A 21,056-nucleotide genomic window follows, 5' to 3' on the forward strand; every position below is an offset into this window, starting at 1 on the left:
GTGCTGCTTGGGATTGTACACACCGCTGTTCGCTCCACACCAGATCCTGGGGGATTTCATTTCATAGGTAAGGCTGAACAATTGTTTTGGTTATATTTGGCCTTTTAGAAAATCCCGTTTTATAATCTTAGCACTCAAGGTCACCTTACAATAAAATTAAGCAACATTAGTAAAAATTAAAACAAGAGAATGATAAATTAAAAAGCAATAATTAGCAAACAAACAAAGATAACTGGCAGTAACAGTGCAAAATTCACAACTGCTATGCCAGTTAGAAAAGATAAGTTTTGAGGGCAGATTTAAAATGTGTTATTGAATCGAGCTGACGGATATGAGAGGGAAGAGGATTCCAAAGTTGAGGAGCACAATGAGAGACGCTCGAGCTCCCATAGCACCGAGTCTGACGTGTGGTACAGAAAGTCGAGCTGCAGATGAGGATCTGAGCGAGTGAGAGGAGTGTCAGTCTGGAGGAGATCAGCGAGGTTGTGGAGAGCTTTAAATGTTAAGAGCGGGATTTAGTATTGTAGTCTGTAGTTAGCAGGGAGCCAGTGAAGTTGAGAGAGAATCACTGTGATGCGTTCAGTGGATTTAGAACAGCAGGTTATTATCCTGGCAGCAGAATTTGGAAGAAGTTGTAAGCGATGGATGCGTTTTTGTGGGATACCAGATAGAATAGCATTACAATAATCTATACGTGAGGTGACTCGGGCATTAACCGATACTTCAGTACTGTGTTGTGTAAGAACAGGACGAAGTCTAAAAATGTTTAGGAGATTGAAGAAGGCTGTCTGAGAAATGTTACTTATATGAGAGGAATTATTTAATAATAATAATAATAATAATAATCATTATTATTTAATAATTGCCAATATTAGTGTATAAATGGATATAAATAATTGCATGTAAACGATTCGCCAAATCTGTTGAATATAAACGATACAGTTTTAAACGTTATAGTTTTTTCATCAGAAAACCGGGTTTCCGTGTCTACCAAAACTCATCTGTTCAGGAAGGCTTTAAGCTCTACTTGACTTTATTCCCCTTCTCTCAGTTTACCTCTCTGTCAAGATGCTCATGTAACCTGTATGTGTGTGTGTGTGCGAGACCATCAATTATGTTGTCGGTTAGGCTTTCTCTGAATTTACTGTCTTAATCTTCTTTATTTGGTTTGTACAATGCTATATACGATATACCCTGCCGTTCTTTCTTATATTCTGTAAGTGCCTTGAGCATAGGAAAGGCGCTATATGAATAAAATGTATTATTATTATTATTACCTGTGTTAGTTTAAATGGCACTTTTGCCACTCGCAATATGGCGGACGTGCTGACGTATCGTGTCGACTGGGCAACACAGTGAATGCGGCGTCTATCGATAGGGTGGTCCAGATCTAATTATGCAATTTTCATTACACTATAACTTATTAAGTTTATTACATAGAAAATCACCTGAAAAATCCAGGAAAAATCGAGAAGTATGCGAACTGATGGCAGGAAGAATCATCTTCGTGCCGAACTGGAATCGTCCCCGCATAAATCAAAGTCATCCAGATGATCTGGATCTGCATAATTAGATCTGGACCACCCTGCATATACAGTACAGTAATCCCTCGTTTATCGCGGGAGAGAGGTTCCAAGGCTGGCCGCAATAACTGAATTTCCGCGAAGTAGGGACACCATATTTATTTAATAATTTAACGTGTATTTGGACGTTTTTAAACCCTCCCTGTACTGTTTACAACCCACCCTTTACTCTACTAATAACAGGGACAACTGTTAAGCAATATGAAATTGGTAGATAAGTTTACAGTTACTGTATAGCGGAGTACACATACCTATATATGACGTGATGATGGTGATGAATATGCTGTGCAGTAAAAATGATGACGAGGAAGGTGATGATGACTTACTTACTGCGCAGCCAATGACTGTATTTTACGTCTCTACAGACAGCGGTGCCATTTCCTGGGGCACCTCATCCATGGTTTCCGAAGGTGTATCCGTAGTAGTAGTAGGAACTGGCTCTTTCTTGCGAGGCTGCAAAAACATTGTGATTGGCAGCTGCTGCCGCTGCTTCTTTTTCCGGTCGAAGAGCAGCTTGTAGGCGGTCGTGACGTCGTCGACCTTGTTGCAAAATTGGACCGATCGAACCATATCGTCGTCCCATTCCTGTGACCGCTCTTGCAGATCCTTAGCCAGTCTGCAGCCACAGCCGCGAACGTTCTCCCTTCCTTCAACATATCCAGAAGTGTTATCTTCTCAGCGATCGTCATCATTCTTCGTTGGCGTTTGGGAGCCATTGCAGGGAGTGAAAATTGAAGCGAAGTTCAAGACCACGAAGAAACCACAAAAAAATCACACACAGTACAGTGTAAAGTAAACCGCTCGGCGAGAAAGCTTGAAGCGAAATGGCCGCGACAGAGAGACAAGGGGAGGTGCTGTGGGATCTGGGCATCAGTCAAAGCACCAATCACGGGCCCTGATTAGAAAGCGGGAAGCTGTGATTTGTCATCTCCCTCCCATGTACCAATCACAGCCCGTGTTACAACGCACTTAGTCACCGAACTTGTTTTGTTGTTCTTAGACTAAGAAATACTACTACTATATTTAAAAACCCGCAAAGTCGTGAATCCGCAAAAAGTGAACCGCGAAGTAGCGAGGGATTACTGTATGTCTATGACGTGACTGGCTGGCACTTCCGGCGAAGAACTGAGCCCGGAAGTACTTTGCGGCTTCCGTCCTCATGACTACCTCATACTTCCGGGCTATAAAGAAAGAATATCTCCTGGCGGCACCAATGGTACCCAACGGGGCTTATGGCGCTTTTCCACTGCATAGTACAGCACGACACGGTTCAGTTCAGCTCACTTTTGGGGGGTTTTCCACTGGGAACAGTATCTGGTACCTGGTCCTTTTTTTAGTACCACCTCAGCCGAGGCTCCAAGCGCGCCGAACCGTTACCAAAACGTGACGTGTAAACTCTGCTGGTCACTGATTGGCTGGAGAAAATCGTCATTACTGCGTCACTGGCTATTCTTTTCTTTAAAGGTACACACACGCGGAAGTTTGTGTCCCGTCTCTCCATCGTTGGACGCAGTTTGTTGCATAAGTGGATGAATGTTTCTTCAGACATTCGAAAGTTCTCCAGCCACTGAGTGTTTGTAAAACCGGGAACAATCACATCCCACCACTCTGAAGCACGGTTAAATGTCCAAACAGATGGTCTGTTGCGACTTTTTGCAAAATGTGGAAGATCTGTAATATACAGAATCAGCATTTTAATGTTACACTGGCAGTTAAGTTCATTTTATGCTTTGCAACAGTGATAAATGTTAGCTAGTGATGTGCTTTTTTTAGATGCTTACCCTTGCGCGTCGTCGAGCTAAAGTGTTGTCGTTGTCTGCGTGTTGTTGTAAAAGTTCCACGGTGTCACGGCAGTAGAGGCGGCGCAACTCTAACGACACGTGAATAATCCCGCCCACTCTAAAGCGGTACTAAACTGCAGTCGAAATGCAAACCGAGCCGAACTGAGCCGAACCAAGGTGAGCTGTACTGAACCGTGCTGTGCCGTACTATGCAGTGGAAAAGCGCCTTTAGAAACCGATATCTCCAAGTCCCAGGATGCCCTGAGGGAATCCGGGACAACCGCTACACTCCAGGGGAGCTGCCATCTAGCATTTTGGGGGAAGCAGTGTCGGCAAGTCGGCAAGGTCCCCATCCTTACATTTCAGGGGCATCCCGACCGGGTCCATCACACACGCTAACTGCCTGACGGCGTACAGAATGACAACACGTTTTTAAAAGATGCCGTGTGGAGTCGATGTCTCGATTCTGTAATCCATTGATTTTTATTTTATCATTTATTATCATTCATCTCTTTTGTGGGCCCTCCTACACATCAAGCTTTTTTAATCCTGTCTGACACCAATTGCTGTTTAAGATGAGCTTGTTTTCCCCCATAACTCCTTTTAGAAAATAGATAAAAGTATGGCTATGGAAAACCCGACATAGTATAATGTCCAAGTTTATTTAACACCTATCTGGAATCTGTTGTTTATTTTACGAGCCTGGATAAATTCCAGGGATAGGCTTGATAAATCAAAGCCATCAACTGCAGCTGTTTAAAATCTGCTCAATGGCAGAAAGCAATTTGTGTGTGCGTTGGCCAGCTTTTGTCTTGTTTGCATCACAACACGGATGCACATAACCAGGTTGACCTCCCGACCTGAATCTGCAACTCAACACCCGACCAATCAAAAAAGAAAGAAAGAAAAAAAGAAAGAAAAAAGGCCAGCTGTCTACCGTTTAGGTAAAAGCAGACATGACGGCGGCGTGGTTTCTTCTTTAAGTTACTTGACTTGAGACTCGTTTGAAAGGCAGCAAGTTAACATTTCTGGACTGGCCGCAGGTCTGGAACATTTCACTTCCAAATAAAGGAAAACATTTACATTTTGACTAACAATCACTTGCTGATTGTCTTTGTGGTTTAGATCTCATTACTGAGGAGAAAGGATGCCGTCCCCGGCTTTTCAGTTCCTGTTTTAATTAGAAGTGCTTTACAGCATACCGAGTTTAAAATGTCAAATTAAATTGCACGGGTACCCGCTGTAGGGTTGGTCCTAGTACTGCCACGATTGTAGTAACAGTATTGGGTAGTAACGAATGGTCTAATAACCACTAGGGTTCGGATCCATTCAGGAGCTGGTCTTAGTGTTGACAACGTGGTGCCATCTGCCACACTCTAGAGATGCATTTGTACCCGAGGTTATGTGGCATGCTGTGTTAAGGCACAAATTTTAGCATGCCAGCTTCTAAGGTCTAGAACTCAATGCTTTGTTTGAAGTAGCCTTGCAGTAATAATAGCAATAATAATGGTAGTAGTATTGTTATGTGGGCGCTGGGCAGGCTGCAATCGTCCAGTCCACTTGTGTCGTATTTCACATTTTCTCAAATGAAACGTACTTGCATGCCACTGACAGTATGACCTCAGCAGTGCAGATATCAGCCAGGCCACTAAAAATCTGAAGTACAAAGAATATAATGCAGGCTAGGTGCATTGGCGATTCTAAATTGTCCCTAGTGTGTGCTTGGTGTGTGGGTGTGTGTGTCACTGCGGTGGGCTGGCACCCTGCCCAGGGTTTGTTTCCTGCCTTATGCCCAGTGTTGGCTAGGATTGGCTCCAGCAGACCCCCGTGACCCTGTGTTAGGATATAGCGGGTTGGGAAAATGACATAACTTATAAAATTTGATATCTCGCTTTTGAAATCTGATAACAAGTTTGAGGATGTCGATTATCAAATTTTACAAATTCAATATCAAATTTCAAAAGCGTGACATCAAATTTTAAAAACTTGATTTCATATTGGGCAGCACAGTGGGTAGCGCTGCTGCCTCGCCGTATGGAGACCCTGGTTCACTTCCCGTGTCCTCCGCGCGTGGAGTTTGCTTGTTCTCCCCGTGTCTGCGTGGGTTTCCTCCCACAGTCCAAAGACATGCAGGTTAGGTGCATTGGCGGTCCTAAATTGTCCTTTGTGTGTGTGTGTGTGTGTGTGTTCCCTGTGATGGGCTGGTGCCCTGCCCAGGGTTTGTTTCCTGTCTTGTGCCCTGTGTTGGCTGGGATTGGCTCCAGCAGACCCCCGTGACCCTGTAGTTAGGATATAGAGGGTTTGATAATGGAGGGATGGATAATAGCTTGCCTGTTGATCTGTCACATCTGTCCTAGATGTACCTCTCTCTCTCTCATTATGTCTTGTGAAGGTCACACATCTTCTGACTTAGGGACATTTCTGCTCTGCCACCTCCCTCCTGATTGCAGCCTTCTTGTTGCTGATCAGCTCAATTCTGGTGCCATCACGGGCACTTTTGAAAATGAAAAAAACAAACAAAAAAAAAATAACAAAACATCTCATTGAGTGGCATGGTGGCGCAGTGGGTTGCGCTGCTGCCTCACAGTTAAAAGACATGGAGTTTGCATGTTCTCCCCGTGTCTGCGTGGGTTTCCTCCCACAGTCCAAAGACATGCAGGTTAGGTGCATTGGCGGTCCTAAATTGTCCTTTGTGTGTGGGTGTGTGTGTGCCCTGTGATGGGCTGGTGCCCTGCCCAGGGTTTGTTTCCTGTCTTGTGCCCTGTGTTGGCTGGGCTTGGCTCCAGCAGACCCCCGTGACCCTGTAGGTAGGAAATAGAGGGCTGGATAATGGAGGGATGGATAATAGCTTGCCTGTTGATCTGTCACATCTGTCCTAGATGTACCTCTCTCTCTATCTCATTATGTCTTGTGAAGGCCACACATCTTCTGACTTAGGGACATTCCTGCTCTGCCACCTCCCTCCTGATTGCAGCCTTCTTATTGCTGATCAGCTCAATTCCTGTGCCATCACGGGCACTTTTGAAAATGAAAACAACAAACAAAATAAATAAATAACAAAACATCTCATTGGGTGGCACGGTGGCACAGTGGTAGCGCTGCTGCCTCACAGTAAGGAGGCCTGGGTTTGCTTCCTGGGTCCTCCCTGCGTGGAGTTTGCATGTTCTCCCCGTGTCTGCGTGGGTTTCCTCCCACAGTCCAAAGACATGGAGGTTGGGTGCATTGGCGATCCTAAATTGTCCATAGTGTGTGTGTGTGTGTGTGTGTGTGTGTGTGCTGGGTGTGTGTGGCCTGCCTGGGATTTGTTCCTGCCTTGCACCCTGTGCTGGCTGGGATTGGCTCCAGCAGACCCCCGTGACCCTGTAGTTAGGATATAGCTGGTTGGGTAATGACTGACATCTCATTTGTTAGCCTGACGGACTCAATGGTCTCCTCTTGTTTGTCAAATTCTTATGTTCTTAACTGCTGTGTTCAAACGTTTTGACACAAACAGGCCATTCAGACCAACCCAGCTCATCAAACTCTGTAGGCCGATTTAACAAAAAAAAAATGTCAAGACGAGGTTTCAGTGTCCCCGCAGTACTATTGTCAACCCCACTGCTTGGATATGCGATCCTGTATCTGCTGCTCTTGGTGTGGTGCTTACTTGACTAATGGAGAGACATTGTTAGTTTCCATTAATGTGCGTTAGTTTCTGCTTAGTTCTCTGTGTTTTAACAGATCTTTTATCTTTATGTATACTTGTTCTGTTTTTAGTAATTAGTATAATCGATCCTTGCACTTTATCGGAGAACGTGTCACAGGCAGTAAAGTCAGGAAAGAATAGCAAGTGCAGCCCTGTGGGGCGTGGGGTTCAAAATCTGCATCAGTGAGGTTCTGGTGTCACTGGTTGGCCTGTTAAGAGATTCAAACGATGCATTTTATCTGTCCATGTCTGTATTCAAAGATTCTTTCCACATACACAGAGGTACAGGGTACTAACATCTTTTACATGAGAGTATCAGGCCACCTCCTGGACCCTGAGCTGGACTACACAGGCTCAAAACTCAGTGCTGTGACACCGTGCCCTCCTCTCCAATAAGACAGTAAACTGTACAGTATATGACATGGACATCCCCCAGAGCGCCGGCACTGGTATAAAGAATAACAGTGGAACTGGTAACATGGTTGGAATTGACAAATAAATCAAGAGAATGAGAACAAGGAAGTACTAAGAATGGACACAGGGAACCAAATGTTGGGTTTAACCCCAGTTAGGCTGGAAATGTTTTCACAAAATTGTTAACGGATGAGCCACTGGTAGCAATGGACCACCCAGTGACCATTTTTCTGGGGTTCAACCTCTGTAACTCTTTTAGGTTACATTAATCTGTTTTGCCATAATGGTGCAGTGGTTAGTACTTCTCCATCACTATGTGCCTGCCTGCCCACTAAGGTCTTCTGATCCTGGTAATCTTGTTGTGCCCCACACTAATCTACACTCCATGGGTGACGGCAGGGCCTTCAGCTGTATGGCGCCCAGACTCTGGAATGACCTACCGAAATTAATCAGATTAGCTGACTCCATGAATTCTTTTTAAAAAACAACTCAAAACTCATCTGTTCAGGAAGGCTTTTAGCTCTACTTGACTTAATTACCCTTCTCTCAGTTTACCTTCATGTCAAGATGCTCATGTAACCTGTATGTGTGTGCGAGACCATCAATTATGGTGTCTGTTAGGCTTTTCTCTGAATTTACAGTTTTAATCATCTTTATTCATTTATTTGGTTTGTACAATGCTATATACGGTATACCCTGCCGTTCTTTCTTATATTCTGTAAGTGCCTTGAGCATAGGAAAGGCGCTATATAAATAAAATGTATTATTATTATTATTATTATTATTATTATTATTGTTATTATTATTATTACTACTCCTTCAAGAGCTGTAATCTGTTGCTCTTTGCATAAAGCCTTCACGTTCTCCCTGTGTTTGTGTAGGTTTTCCTCCCACATCCCCGAAGATGTACGTATTAGATTAATGGTGAATCTAAATTGGACCAGCGTGCGTTTATAAGTGGGCCCTGCAGAGAACTGGTGCTGCTGGAGTACATTCTGTCTCCATCTGAAACTGAAGTAGATTAAGTGGCTTTGAGAATGTTAGACTAACTAGATGGATACATTGAAAAGGCACTGTATAATTAATAGATATGAAAGTTATGATTTAATAGATACATTTAAAAGGCACTATATGATTAATAGATAGATATGAAAGTTATTATTTAATAGATAGATTTAAAAGGCACTATATAATTAATAGATAGATATGAAAGTTATGATTTAATAGATAGATTTAAAAGGCACTATATAATTAATAGATATGAAAGTTATTAGTTAATAGATACATTTAAAGGCACTATATAATTAATAGATAGATATGAAAGTTATTATTTAATAGATAGATTTAAAAGGCACCATATAATTAATAGATAGATATGAAAGTTACTATATAACAGATCTAAAAGGCACAATATAATTATATATATACTGTATATACTGTATATATAAAATCCAATGTCTGTCTCATTTGTCTGTCTGTCCACTTTTCACGAGAGAACTACTTAACGGATTTAGATAGAGTTTTTCTTCTTTAATTTGCTTGAACATTCCGGTTGGTTTTACAACTTCTCTCATCGTGTTAAGTATTATAGTTCATTTGTGGCACTGATTTATTTGTGCAAATCCGAGAGAGAGGCTGCGGGCAGAGGGTAGGAGGATCCGGGACCTCGAGAGTGGGAGCCGGGCAGGGTCCTCCTCACTCACATGCCAGCCTCAGTGCGAGTCGCTGTACCTCTCGCCACGTGTTGGAGCGCACCTCACCTCCACTTAGCTAGCCATAGCAGTTTGTTCAGCAGACATTATCATCTAGAGATTGTTAAAGAGTAATGTTTGGTGTTTTTGAGAGAGAGATCAGAGCAATGTGTGTTTTAGAGGGTAGCTGCTCATTGGCAGAGATGTCACAGCCACGTGACGGGGGACGTTCTCCCATCAGAGCTGAACACGATCAGATGCAGTGTCAACGTTTGACGTTGGAGCGTGCTGACTTTCTGATTGGGCCAGAATGATATTTTTTACATTTTTTTTATTGATTTTTAAAGTTTGTCCTGTTTCACTACTACATGGACGGAGCCGTGGGGGAGCAGCGAGTTATGTTGTAAACAGATATAAAAGGCACTTTTTTATTTTATTTTGATATACGTTGTCTTGAAACTATCTTTTCACATGAGGTCAGAGTGCAGGGTCAGCCATTGTACAGAACCTCGGAGCAATTTTCAGGTTAAGGACCCAGTGGGGTGGGATCCCTTTCTGGGATTATCCCTTCTGTAAGATACTATATTATAGACAGATATGAAAAGGCACTATTTAATTATAAGATTTAAAAAGCACTATATAATTAATAGATAGGTTGTACTTTCTTTGTCCTAATTTGATTTAATATCATTTCAAGATCATTTCTAGTTAACTAACATCTAAAAGTGAAGGTGTTATTGTAACTATGCCACACCTGCAAATCCACCTGGGTAAATCGGTATGCATATATAAATAAAATGTATTCTTATTATGACTATAATTATTATTAAATCATCCAGGATCATATGCCCTGCTAGACGACCTGGATTTGTACAGTATGTGTGTACAGTGGGTTTCGTGTACACCTACCATGAAATGATTTAAGGCGCCCTGGGTGAGGCTTTGCTCCCAGGAGTTGTTTCTTGGTCCAAAGTGTACATAAAAAATGAATGGCAGTGAATATTTATACCTCGTGATGGGCCGTAGCCTGGTTTTTACATTTCCTTGAAAATGCTTTTTTTATTTCACGTGTAACCTTCAGGTAATACTGAAACAATTGGCATGTAAACATAAAAATGTCAAAATGTATGAAAATACACCCCTGTGCTTTTGTAACGTTAGCCGTGCACGGGCCCGTAAATCGCGCTGAGCAGTGAAGTGTGTGGATCATGAAAGCAGTCAGTGCAAAAATATCACGGACACTCCGTGTACCACACATGGCTGAAAATGTAACTCTTTGTATTGCAGGTCACTTCCTGGGCAACAACACGGTGATTGATGTGCTACGAAGAGAAGGCTACGACGTGCAGCACACGCCCGCGGGGCAGCCCATTAACAGGTAATTTAAAACGAGGCTTGTGTGCCATTCGGGTGAGGAAAGCGGAGCAGCGCTTTGGAGGATTCGGTTTCTCCCCTGGCCATTGGCTAATGATTCCTGTTGGCTGCCGTCCTAGTAAAACAGAGGCTAAAAGACGGCACTCTGACGTCGGCCTGTTTCTTGATTTTCCCATTTCTGAAGCTGAACAGGGTTTTTTTTTTTTTTTAATTTTTTAATTTTTTTTTTTGGTCCCTTGTGCAGTTTTGCCCGATCTTACTGGAATCGCAGTGCTGGAAAGCACTCAATGGCTCCCTTGGGGTGAGTGTTATTTAAGGGGGCTAAGCTGCAACAAACAGACTCTAATTCTATCGGATCTACAGGAACTTTACACACTTCCCAATGAGCCCATTAGAATTAATGCGTGTGTTTTTATATTCTGTAGTTACTTAACCTTCTTCTTATTTTTTTTTTGCTAAGGAGCCCCAAGACTGTTTTTTCAGTTCTTTAAAATACAGTAAGCCATTTTGCCTCATGATTTTAATAAATGTTTGCCATCACTCATTTTATTCAGTGCTTTACACTCATGGCGAATCAAACAAAATGATGAAATCGGCTGGCTTCAGGTTTCTCCTTCGTTAAATCTGACACTAAGAAGATGGATGGAGTCTACAGCAGGTGTTTATAGGTCAGCCCAGTGCTACCACATCTAGCACCGCTGTCACTCTACCTGAAGGATCAGGGTTCAAGTCCCAGCTCAGGCACTGTCAGCTGAAAGCCTCCGTGTTCTCTCCTTGTCCTCCTACATCTTCTGGTAATATTTTCACATTACGTGACTTCATCAGCGATTTTTAGTCATAGACTTCATTTACATAATCTTAGCAAGTTGGAGGTTCCCATAAAGGTCAGATGTGCAGCGTGACATGTCCAACAGGTTGACTTTAGACTTTAGTTGTAGGGTGGGCTCTGTGTGCACAACCAACGAATACTCATTTGGAACTAACTACCCATCCACCATCCAACCCGCATTATCCTAACTACAGGGTCACGGGGGTCTGCTGGAGTCAATCCCAGCCAACACAGGGCGCAAGGCAGGAAACAAACCCCGGGCAGGGCGCCAGCGCACCGCAGTGGAACTAACTACCCTTCATATAATGTAGCGACGAGGAATAAGGAATGTGGCGCTTTGGACCTCACAAACAGCAGAGGAGCTCGTCTAACGTGTCGTGTTTTTACGTACGACGACAGAATGGAAATGAAGCAAAAAAGGCCAACAATTATGGCTGAACTTGTTAATGCTTCTGACGCCATCAGACAGCTCATCACAAAAAGGGGTGAGCACATAAAGTGGGAACACAGTTGGACAATCTGACATGCCCTGTGATTTTCAGTCATTTAAATTGACATGGTCTGGTGACAAGATTAGCAACTTACATACCAACTGACTAGAAGTCACGTAATGGCAGTCAGTCATTTTTTTAACTCACTTTGTCCTGAACAGGGTTGCGGGGGGGCTGCTAAAGAGCCTATTCTAGCCAGCATTGGGGGCAAGGCAGGAAGAAACCCCGGACAGGGTGCCAGTCCATCGCAGGGCGCTCACATAATGTGACACCAGATTAAGATAGACTGGTTATTCTAAATCAGCCCAGATGTGACTGAGACTGGCATCCAACCCAGGGGGTACTGCTTTATGTTTGATCGGTCCAAGGTTAACAAAACCCCTGGAACAGAATATGTGGGATCAGAAAATGGATGGATATCCCTCTCTCTATACAGACACACACACACATATATATATATATGCACTTTGAAAGCACTATGAAAGCACTTTGAGCTACATTTTCTTTGTATGAATATGTGCTATATAAATAAATGTTGATTGATTGATTGAGTGCTTATACTAGGGGACTTCGCTCGCCAACCCCCAGCCACTTTGCGTCTCTGCCACTCACGTATGTGGATTTCACTTTCACCAAACAAATCTTTTAATTCTCGTGGATACGCCTCTGCATTGAGAAGAAACTCTACTTTTCCCCGATGGCAACACGAATGAGACGATCTACAAGTCTCCGACTTAAAAATTTAAATCCGAATAATATATTTGATCACTTTTCGCTGTTCCATTACCTCACCACGTAATAATTTCTGTTTTTTTTTGCGCTAATGCGATCTTTACTATCATATTTTTGAGACTTTCGAATTTTAGTACTTCCGTTGTCTCTAACCAGCTCTGCATGTGTATCGCGCCAACATTATCGAATTCTTTACGATGTTCTACTTTGTCATCTACTCTTTGTCTTTTATTTCCTGCCCCCGGCATGGTTAAATATCTTGGCACAAAGTCTCGTCTTGCAGGACGTGAAAGTGTCTCTCTGAGAAGATCGCGTCTCGTCTCTCTTCCCAAGATTGTTTTAATAGAATGGATTATACACTATATATATATATATATATATATATATATATATGTGTGTATATATATATATATGTGTGTATATACTGTATATGTGTGTATATATATGTGTGTGTATATACTGTATATGTGTATATATATATATGTGTGTATGTGTATATATATGTGTGTATATATATGTGTGTATATATATATGTGTGTATATATATATATGTGTGTGTATATATATGTGTGTATATATATATATGTGTGTATATATATATATGTGTGTATATATATGTATATATGTATATATATATATATATATATATAGTTTTAGACAGCCCGAGCACAGACAGACAGAAACCTGATGTTGAATGCCACACACGTTTATTAAACTATTTACAAGTCCTTAAAAAGTTCTGCTCCAACACCAATCACCCTTCTCTCTGGCCTCACAATGATCCTCTTTGGGCCGCCTTCTCTCCATTCTCCAAAGCCTTGCCTTCTTCCACCCGACACCAGCTCTCTGACTGTTGGAAGTTGGCCCATTTTATGCTCATCCAGATATGCTCCAGGTGCCCCTTGATGAACTTCTGCCGGCGCTTCCTGGTGTGGCAGACGTGCGGCATGAGCACCCTGAAGCACTCCGGGTGACCCTGGAATTCCTTCTGCTACCACTTCCTGGTGTGGCGGAAGTGCTGGCTTCCAGGGCTCTAGGAACCAGTAAACACCCCCTGGTGGTGTCCACGGGCCCCTAATGGGTTCCCAGCTCGGTCCCCGTGTCCCCCATAGCAACCAGGGTGACTGTCCTCTCGTGGTCCGGGGAAGGTATAATCCCTCCCTCAGTCCTTCCAGGTGTCCTGGCTAGGTATGGCACCTGACACGTTTTGGAGTGTATCTTGCCTTCGCTTAGCTAGAGATACCTGTTTGCCTATTGATTTTTAAAGTTTACCCTCTTTCACTACTACACGGGTGGAGCTGCAGGAGACTGCTAGTCTTATATATAAAATTCTACGCATGGAAGTGTGTGTGTGTGTCTGTCTGTCCGGTCCGGAAGTGCAAGGCTACAGCATGAAGCTCAAAGAGCTGGTAACGTGGCCCCGAGTTAACGAGTCAGAAGAAGAAAGAAGTACAAGGCTACAGCATAAAGCTGAAAGAAAGAGACCCAGGCACCGAAGTGAAACCGCCGATGAAAGACAAACTTGCTTAGCCGCTAATACACAAGCGAGGCAAGCATATCGGCAAAACAAAACCTTAGAGGAGAGAGGAACTCAGTTTGTTGCTGATAGACAAGGGGGACAAGCATATCCGCAATATGAAACTGCTGACTCTGCATTTTAATTTTCTTTCTGATGACTTCAATAGTTTCTAGCAGCCCGGGCTTACACAGCTAATATATTATAAAGTAAAACGCCAGAGAAGATCAGGGTGTTATGGCACAAAGGCGGAAGCTTAGTTTAATTAAACAAAATTAATGAAAAAGATAAGGCAGAGAACCACAAATCTCAAACAAGAGATCTGTCCTTCTAAGGAATAGGGGCCAGAATGGACACAGACTTACAGTCGGACGTTGGTTTATACAAGAGCTGGGGTAGAAGACACAAGTTGTGAAGTGGAAGTGACATCAGCGTTCGCCTCTGAAATCTTCCTCAGTTCTAGGGGGAAACAAAACAGGATTTGTTAAAGACTGCGTGTCTCCCCATCATCCTTCCCTGTCTTCATTACCTGCTCAAAACCACTAAGGTACTCCTACGGCTTGCATGAGTTACCATGTTCATCGTTAAAATGCAAGCAGAAGGAACAGGACAAGTTCTGCTACCACATTTTAGTCCATTCCTCGCACATTATGCCAAAATGTGTCAAGGTCTTATGTCACCATTGCTGGTAACTTCTTGTCATCATACTAGGACTGTGTGGTATATACCGAAAAACACATTTTTTCAATCGGTATGGTGCCAGGAGTTTGGAACTTTTGGGTCCTGAAGTAAGTGGTGACTTTACAAGACTCTGTGTTCAGCACTTTGTTCTTCAGTCTGCTTGAGAATCAATGGTAGACCCTCCTGACCACTGCGGCACACTCAAAAATTCAAAAGAGTTACTGTGGAATGAGGTATGGAAGGAAGCAGTGCGTTTGTGTGGCCCAGAACGGGGATGGAGGGGTTGGGTTATCTGTTGTTTGCTTTGGTGCCTTTTCCATACCGATGCCGAGGTCTGAAAGCTGGTAAGGATACGTGAAGTCAAAATTTTAGTACCAGCCCAGCACCACACCCTGCTCTCAGATACTGTCATACTCAATCCCATTTAAAGTTTCATCCCACTTCTGACACCACTGTAATCAAAATCAGATTCACCCTTTGTCTCCATCTTACGGTTCAACTCCACTTCCTGAACTCTTGGCCACTCGGCAGACCTGACACCTAATAAGCTAAGCTAAACAGGAACTTCTGTGGCCTGGAAGGATGGCATCAGTGTGACCTAAAGGACAGTGCCATCATTTCACAATAGCAGGCTTGCATGTCGCACAATGTCATAGTATGTTTAAAGGTGTTCCTTTTCTTTAATAGAGTAAAAACACTGTAACTTTAGAACTGAGGTCCCCTCTAGGCAAATGCCAGGCTGGGCTCAGTTAAATCTGGTCTTAATTATAATATTGCACTTATAGCTCCACAATGCATTGGGAACTGTACAACTCCTCAAATCAGGGTTCTGTTTTACATTCTGTGTAGCAGGGAGCCGCCCCTGAGTGCTGATCCACAATAAGCCAGCAGATTGTCGACGAATGTGCCACGTGCCCATGCCCGAGGTGCCACGTCTTATAGCAATTTGACTGTTTACCCCCAACCTTGAAAACTGTCAGTTCCAATTCTTCTGGTTTGGTGGTTGGGCACCACATTGAACTCCAACTTGTACTCAATTACTTCCACAACAGCCAGCATGGCACTCCCTTTATTTTAACTATTAGCTGCCTCACAGCACATAAGGCATCTGCTTGCCCGCTGCATTCAGTGTTATGGTCATTGACGCGATGCATTGACACCCCTTGACAGCAGGAGTTTACTTCAAAGCGCTGCATTACCTCAGACTTTTCTGTCAACTGGTCAAGTCGGGAGGTAAAACCCAGAGATACAAAATACATGCGGGGGACGCTGGGGCTCGGTGTCGGGGGAGAGGGGTTTACTCCAATAAGACAAGACGCTATTTTCAACAAGCAACTTGAACTGGGGGTGATGGTCATTTTGAAAGCCTGGGTTACAGGCTTCCCACTGGCCTTCTTTTGAGTTGTTTTTAGACTCTGATCGTGATTGTCTAAACATCAGCAGGCATCTTCTGATGTCCATAATACTTGCATGGCAGGGAGACCGTTCTGTTAAGACTTCTATCCTTTTCCCAGCATTACATTACATGACTTCTAGTGGGAGGGGATGTCAAACTTGATGACTGTTGCTGTTGATCTCATCGCCTGAGATTGTCAAATTCCATAAGTAGGAATTGTAGAAGACGACACATTACATGGCTCAACTAGCATAGGTTTACATTTCCAAAGTATTACCAGCTCGCCCCTTTTCCTGACAGCCAATAACAGGCTACTTACAGAGCTGGTGCTGTACGAATGCTTTCCAGGTATGGCGAGTTTAGCCACAATCACTGCTTTTTGTTTTTTCCTTTTTCCATTCTGTTTGGTACGTTTTCAGAGAGATGAATCCCTCTTACATTTTTGTGGCCTAAAACAACTGTGTTCTGTAGTCCTTGTTGCTGTGTTACATTCATTGTACTCCTAGATCACTGCTCACTGGTTCTGAAAATTTGCACACAGAGCGGGTCCTTGTAACTTATGCCAGAATCAACCCAGTTTCATTTTATCGGGACAAACTGCAGACTGGTTGGACCGAGTTGCTGGGGTGGTCACAATACACAACCAATGGTCACGGGAGCATGCCGCTACTGCCTTCAGTTCACTAATGTTATTATCTGCACACACTTAAAAATAGTGTGAGGCCTCTAAAAATCCAGAATTGAGATGAAAGTTCACAAATGAAGGCCACTCCTCTACCCATGTGATTGGCTGCATATAGTATAAGATGATCAGGCCACTCCCCTACCCATGTAATTGGTTGGATGTAGTACAAGATGATCTGGCCACTCCCCTACCCATGTGATTGGCTGCATATAGTATAAGACTAGGCTGACCCGCCTTTTAAGGCAACCGACTATTAAGTTGACCACTTCTTAAGGCAATTCAATATGTAGATCAATTTGATATTTTATACAAACTCATTAATTTGGTTTATTGCATTTGAGCGGTATTACTTTAATACTCGTAGTTTCTGTTATTTTTGTGATGAAATTTAAACTTTTTTTCTATATTGAGGTCGCCCTTTTGAACCTGATTCAAGTGGCTTGACGGTGGGCAGGAATGCATGGCGGGCTGGCTGCCTAGATGTCTTCATGAGGCAGGTGGTGTGACACAATCTGGCGTGTACTTCCCGTCATTGAAAGTGGTGATCCTCCCAGGTGAACGTTGCCTACACGAATGTGTTCAGCAGCACAATCAGCTGATGCTGGTTACCTCACTTTCATTTTCGATCTCTATCTCCAGATCACTTACTTCCAATTCAGCAATAACACGCAAAACGTCACCCGCGGAGTATTTTACTTTGCACATTTGATTTGGTCTCCCACCAGATGTCGATGCCATTTTAGAGCTGGTTTGCACTTTACTACTCATGCATGTGCAGGAAATTGAGGCCAAATCAGCAAAACTAACTTTCCTTCTAGCAAAGAGAGCTGAAATAAAATGTAATGGTGAGGTTTGTTGCTGTTTAGGGACAATTACCGTCATATACCCCTGTATTTCAACAACAGTCAATGTCTGCCCTGAAAGAGTTGAAGTATTTCTTCAGTTTATGGAGTAGGAAAAACAACAGTGAACCATGTAAAGGGTGATGCCGACAAAACTGAAAAACGTGTCAAAAATGGTAACCACCAACGGTAATGTTATTCTGTATTAATGTAAATGCGGAGTATTTGGGCAGAGTGGTGGCTCTGAGGCTAAGGATCTGCACTGGCATCCCGAAGGCTGCCAGTTTGAATCACTGCCAAAAGATATCCTACTCTGCTGGGCCCTTGAGCAAGGCCCTGAACCTTCAATTGCTCCAGGGGTGCTGTACAATGGCTGACCCTGCGCTCTGACCCCAAGGGGTATGCGAAAACTAACAAATTCCTAATACAAGAAATAGTATAAGGCGAAATAAAGAACAGCCAAAAAAAAAAAATTCTGTTATGTTATGTTTTGTTAATATACTGTGACATGCAGGCAGCTTGTGACGCCCTGTGCAGGTGCAGAAAGTGCAGAATGCTGTGTAAGTGATGGCACTGGGAGAGGGGCTTCTGTTCTGTGGGGGGCCGACACGAGTGACAGGAGAAGTAAGGAGAAGAAGGAAGGAAGTTTTAAATAGGATGTCAGAAGACAATAAGCCGGAGCGTTTGTGGTATAGAAAAAGACAGAACGTGAGTCGCAGGAGATAATTATCGGTAGGGAAAGCTTTCATTTATTGTTTTGGAGGTGGGCACCATAACCCAGATAATAGAGTATAAGACAGGGCACCATTTGTTAGGATGCCAAGACTCCAAGTAAAATGTAGAAGACTCCAGTACCTCTGAGTTGTTTTTTCTTATTACGCTGGTCATTACAATATTATATAAATGAATTCATTTTGTTAATACTATATTATATTTTGTTAATATACTGTAGATTTTTTTTTGTAAACACTAGGGGGCTCCTCCCTCTGCTCGCGTCGCTCGCCCACCCCCGGGTTTGGTTATCTGGATATACAATTTAAAGAGATTGTTATTTTCATGGGAATTGTTACGTACTTTTTTAATTCTATGTTGCTTCGCTGCTCCGTGATCATAAATATACACCTGACCGAAGTGTGGTTTCTTCGAAATTAAACTTGTTGTCGCTTTAATTATTGCGGGACCACAGATTCTCATAGCGTGTGGTCCATTATTGTGTCAATCTACGTTTTCAGCATTGATTGATGCGAACGCAAAAAGATTATTGTAGACTTGGATATTTTGTGGATTTCACTTTCACCAAACAGCAAATCTTTTAATTCTCGCGGATACGCCTCTTCATTGGGAGGCAACACTACTTTTCCCTGATGGCAAAAGGAATTCGCCGATCTACAAGTCTCCGACTTAAACTTTAAAGCCTTACAATATCTACAGTACATACTTCAGACATATCACTTATGTCCATATATTCGATCTCTTTTTGCTGTTCCGTAATATTTTCCATTTGTTTGTGCTAATGCGATCTTTTTTTTGATACTTTAAAATTGTGCTACTTTCATAATCTCTAACCAGCTCTGCATGTGTATAGCACCAACGTTTTTGAACGTCTTTATGAAGTGTTTTATTTCTGACCCCGATTTGACCTACGAGGTTTTCAATACCACTTGGATTATTACTTTCCTTATTTTCAGATATTGCACATACAGTGGAACCTCGGGTCACGACCATCATTTGTTCCAAAACTCTGGTGGCAACCCGATTTGGTCGTGACCCAAAGTAATTTCCCCCAAAGGATTGTACGTAACTACAATTAATCCGTTCCAGACTGTATGAACTGTATATAAATATATATATATTTTTTAAGATTTTTAAGCAAAAAAATAGTTAATTATACCAAAGAATACACAGTGTAATAGTAAACTAAATGTAAAAATATTGAATAACACTGAGAAAACCTTGAACAGAGAAAAGTAACATTGCAAGAATTCATGCTACAGCCTTGCGAACCACTCGCTTTTTAAATTTAAGCACAGGGAAAAAAATGAACATTTGAAAAATCTATAATTTATACAAAAACTAACCATAAACAACCAAGAAAACTAACCTTGCATGAGTCGAGTTCTGGCATGAAGGAAGTGAGCAGGAAGCTGGGTGGAGAGGAGATGACAGTTTTGAGGTAAAGTCCCTCTGCGCGATGCACGTCTGACTGAGAACAATGTACTGTACAGAGGGAGACTGAACACGTGCGGAAATCACCGGCGCGTACGAACCGTAAAGGAAACGAAATAGAGCGCAAACAGTTCACAGCGAATGCACAAAGAGAGACTGAGCACGTGCGGAAATCACCGGCGCGTACGAACTGAAAGGGAAACGAAATAGAGCGCAAACAGTTCACAGCGAATGCACAAAGAGAGACTGAACACGTGCGGAAATCACCAGCGCGTACGAACCGTAAGGGAAACGAAATAGAGCACAAAGAGTTCACAGCGAATGCACAAGGAGAGACTGAGCACGTGCGGAAATCACCAGCGCGTACGAACCGTAAGGGAAACGAAATAGAGCACAAAGAGTTCACAGCGAATGCACAGGGAGAGACTGAACACGTGCGGAAATCATCGGCGCGTACGAACCAGAAGGGAAACTGTCTTGTTCGTCACCCGAGTGTGTGGTCGTGAACAGATGCAAAAGTTAGGTAAACTTTTTGGTCGTAACCCGATTTGTACGTGTTCCGAGACGTTCGTGACCCGAGGTTCCACTTTAGCTGCTCTTTCTTCTTCACTTAGTCGATGACATGCCATCTAGAACGTATAAAATTTTTAAGAGCTGGGAGCACATGAAGTGTGTCTGGCAAAAGCATTCCAATAACTGAGAGGTTAGATGTCCGTGATCTTGTTTTAAATTGGCTGTAAGTAGGGCGTGATGTGCAAAAGTCGCCGTCTCACAGGTCTTGCTTCCCAAGGTTGTAAAGTCCAGTCTCGCGAGACGTCAAAGTGTCTTTCCGAGAAGATCACGTCTCGACCCAAGATTTTATTTATTATAATAGAGAGAAGTGACTATTTGCTAAACTAATCTACAGTATATCATTTTTAAAGTGCTGTTCTGTTATCTGTCTCTTCTCTTATCCATCACAGCCTCAGTCCCGACCCCTGACGGATGATCGAGGTTTTACCGAACTAAAGTAATCCTTTATAGCAGGTGTGACCAACTCTGATCCTGGAGAGCAATGATGGCTACAGGTTTTTATTCAAACCATTTTTTTAAATTAGTGACTATTTTTGCTACTAATTAACTTCATTTAATTTATCTGCCATTTAAAACTCAAGACTCTTCAAATCAGGGCTGAGAAACGGCAGTCCTGA

General features: G+C 42.8%; 1 protein-coding gene across 1 annotated transcript in view; it reads left to right on the forward strand.

Annotated features, from left to right (window-relative positions):
* Positions 1–21,056, forward strand: part of trabd2a (TraB domain containing 2A) — a 204,580-nt gene that overhangs the window by 165,311 nt on the left and 18,213 nt on the right. Inside the window, exon 5 of the mRNA XM_039759691.1 lies at positions 10,442–10,532. Coding sequence (XP_039615625.1) covers positions 10,442–10,532 — 91 coding nt within the window. The remainder of the gene's footprint in view (positions 1–10,441; positions 10,533–21,056) is intronic.

The sequence above is a fragment of the Polypterus senegalus genome, chromosome 7 (genome assembly GCF_016835505.1).
Source record: "Polypterus senegalus isolate Bchr_013 chromosome 7, ASM1683550v1, whole genome shotgun sequence".
Taxonomy (NCBI): domain Eukaryota; kingdom Metazoa; phylum Chordata; class Cladistia; order Polypteriformes; family Polypteridae; genus Polypterus; species Polypterus senegalus.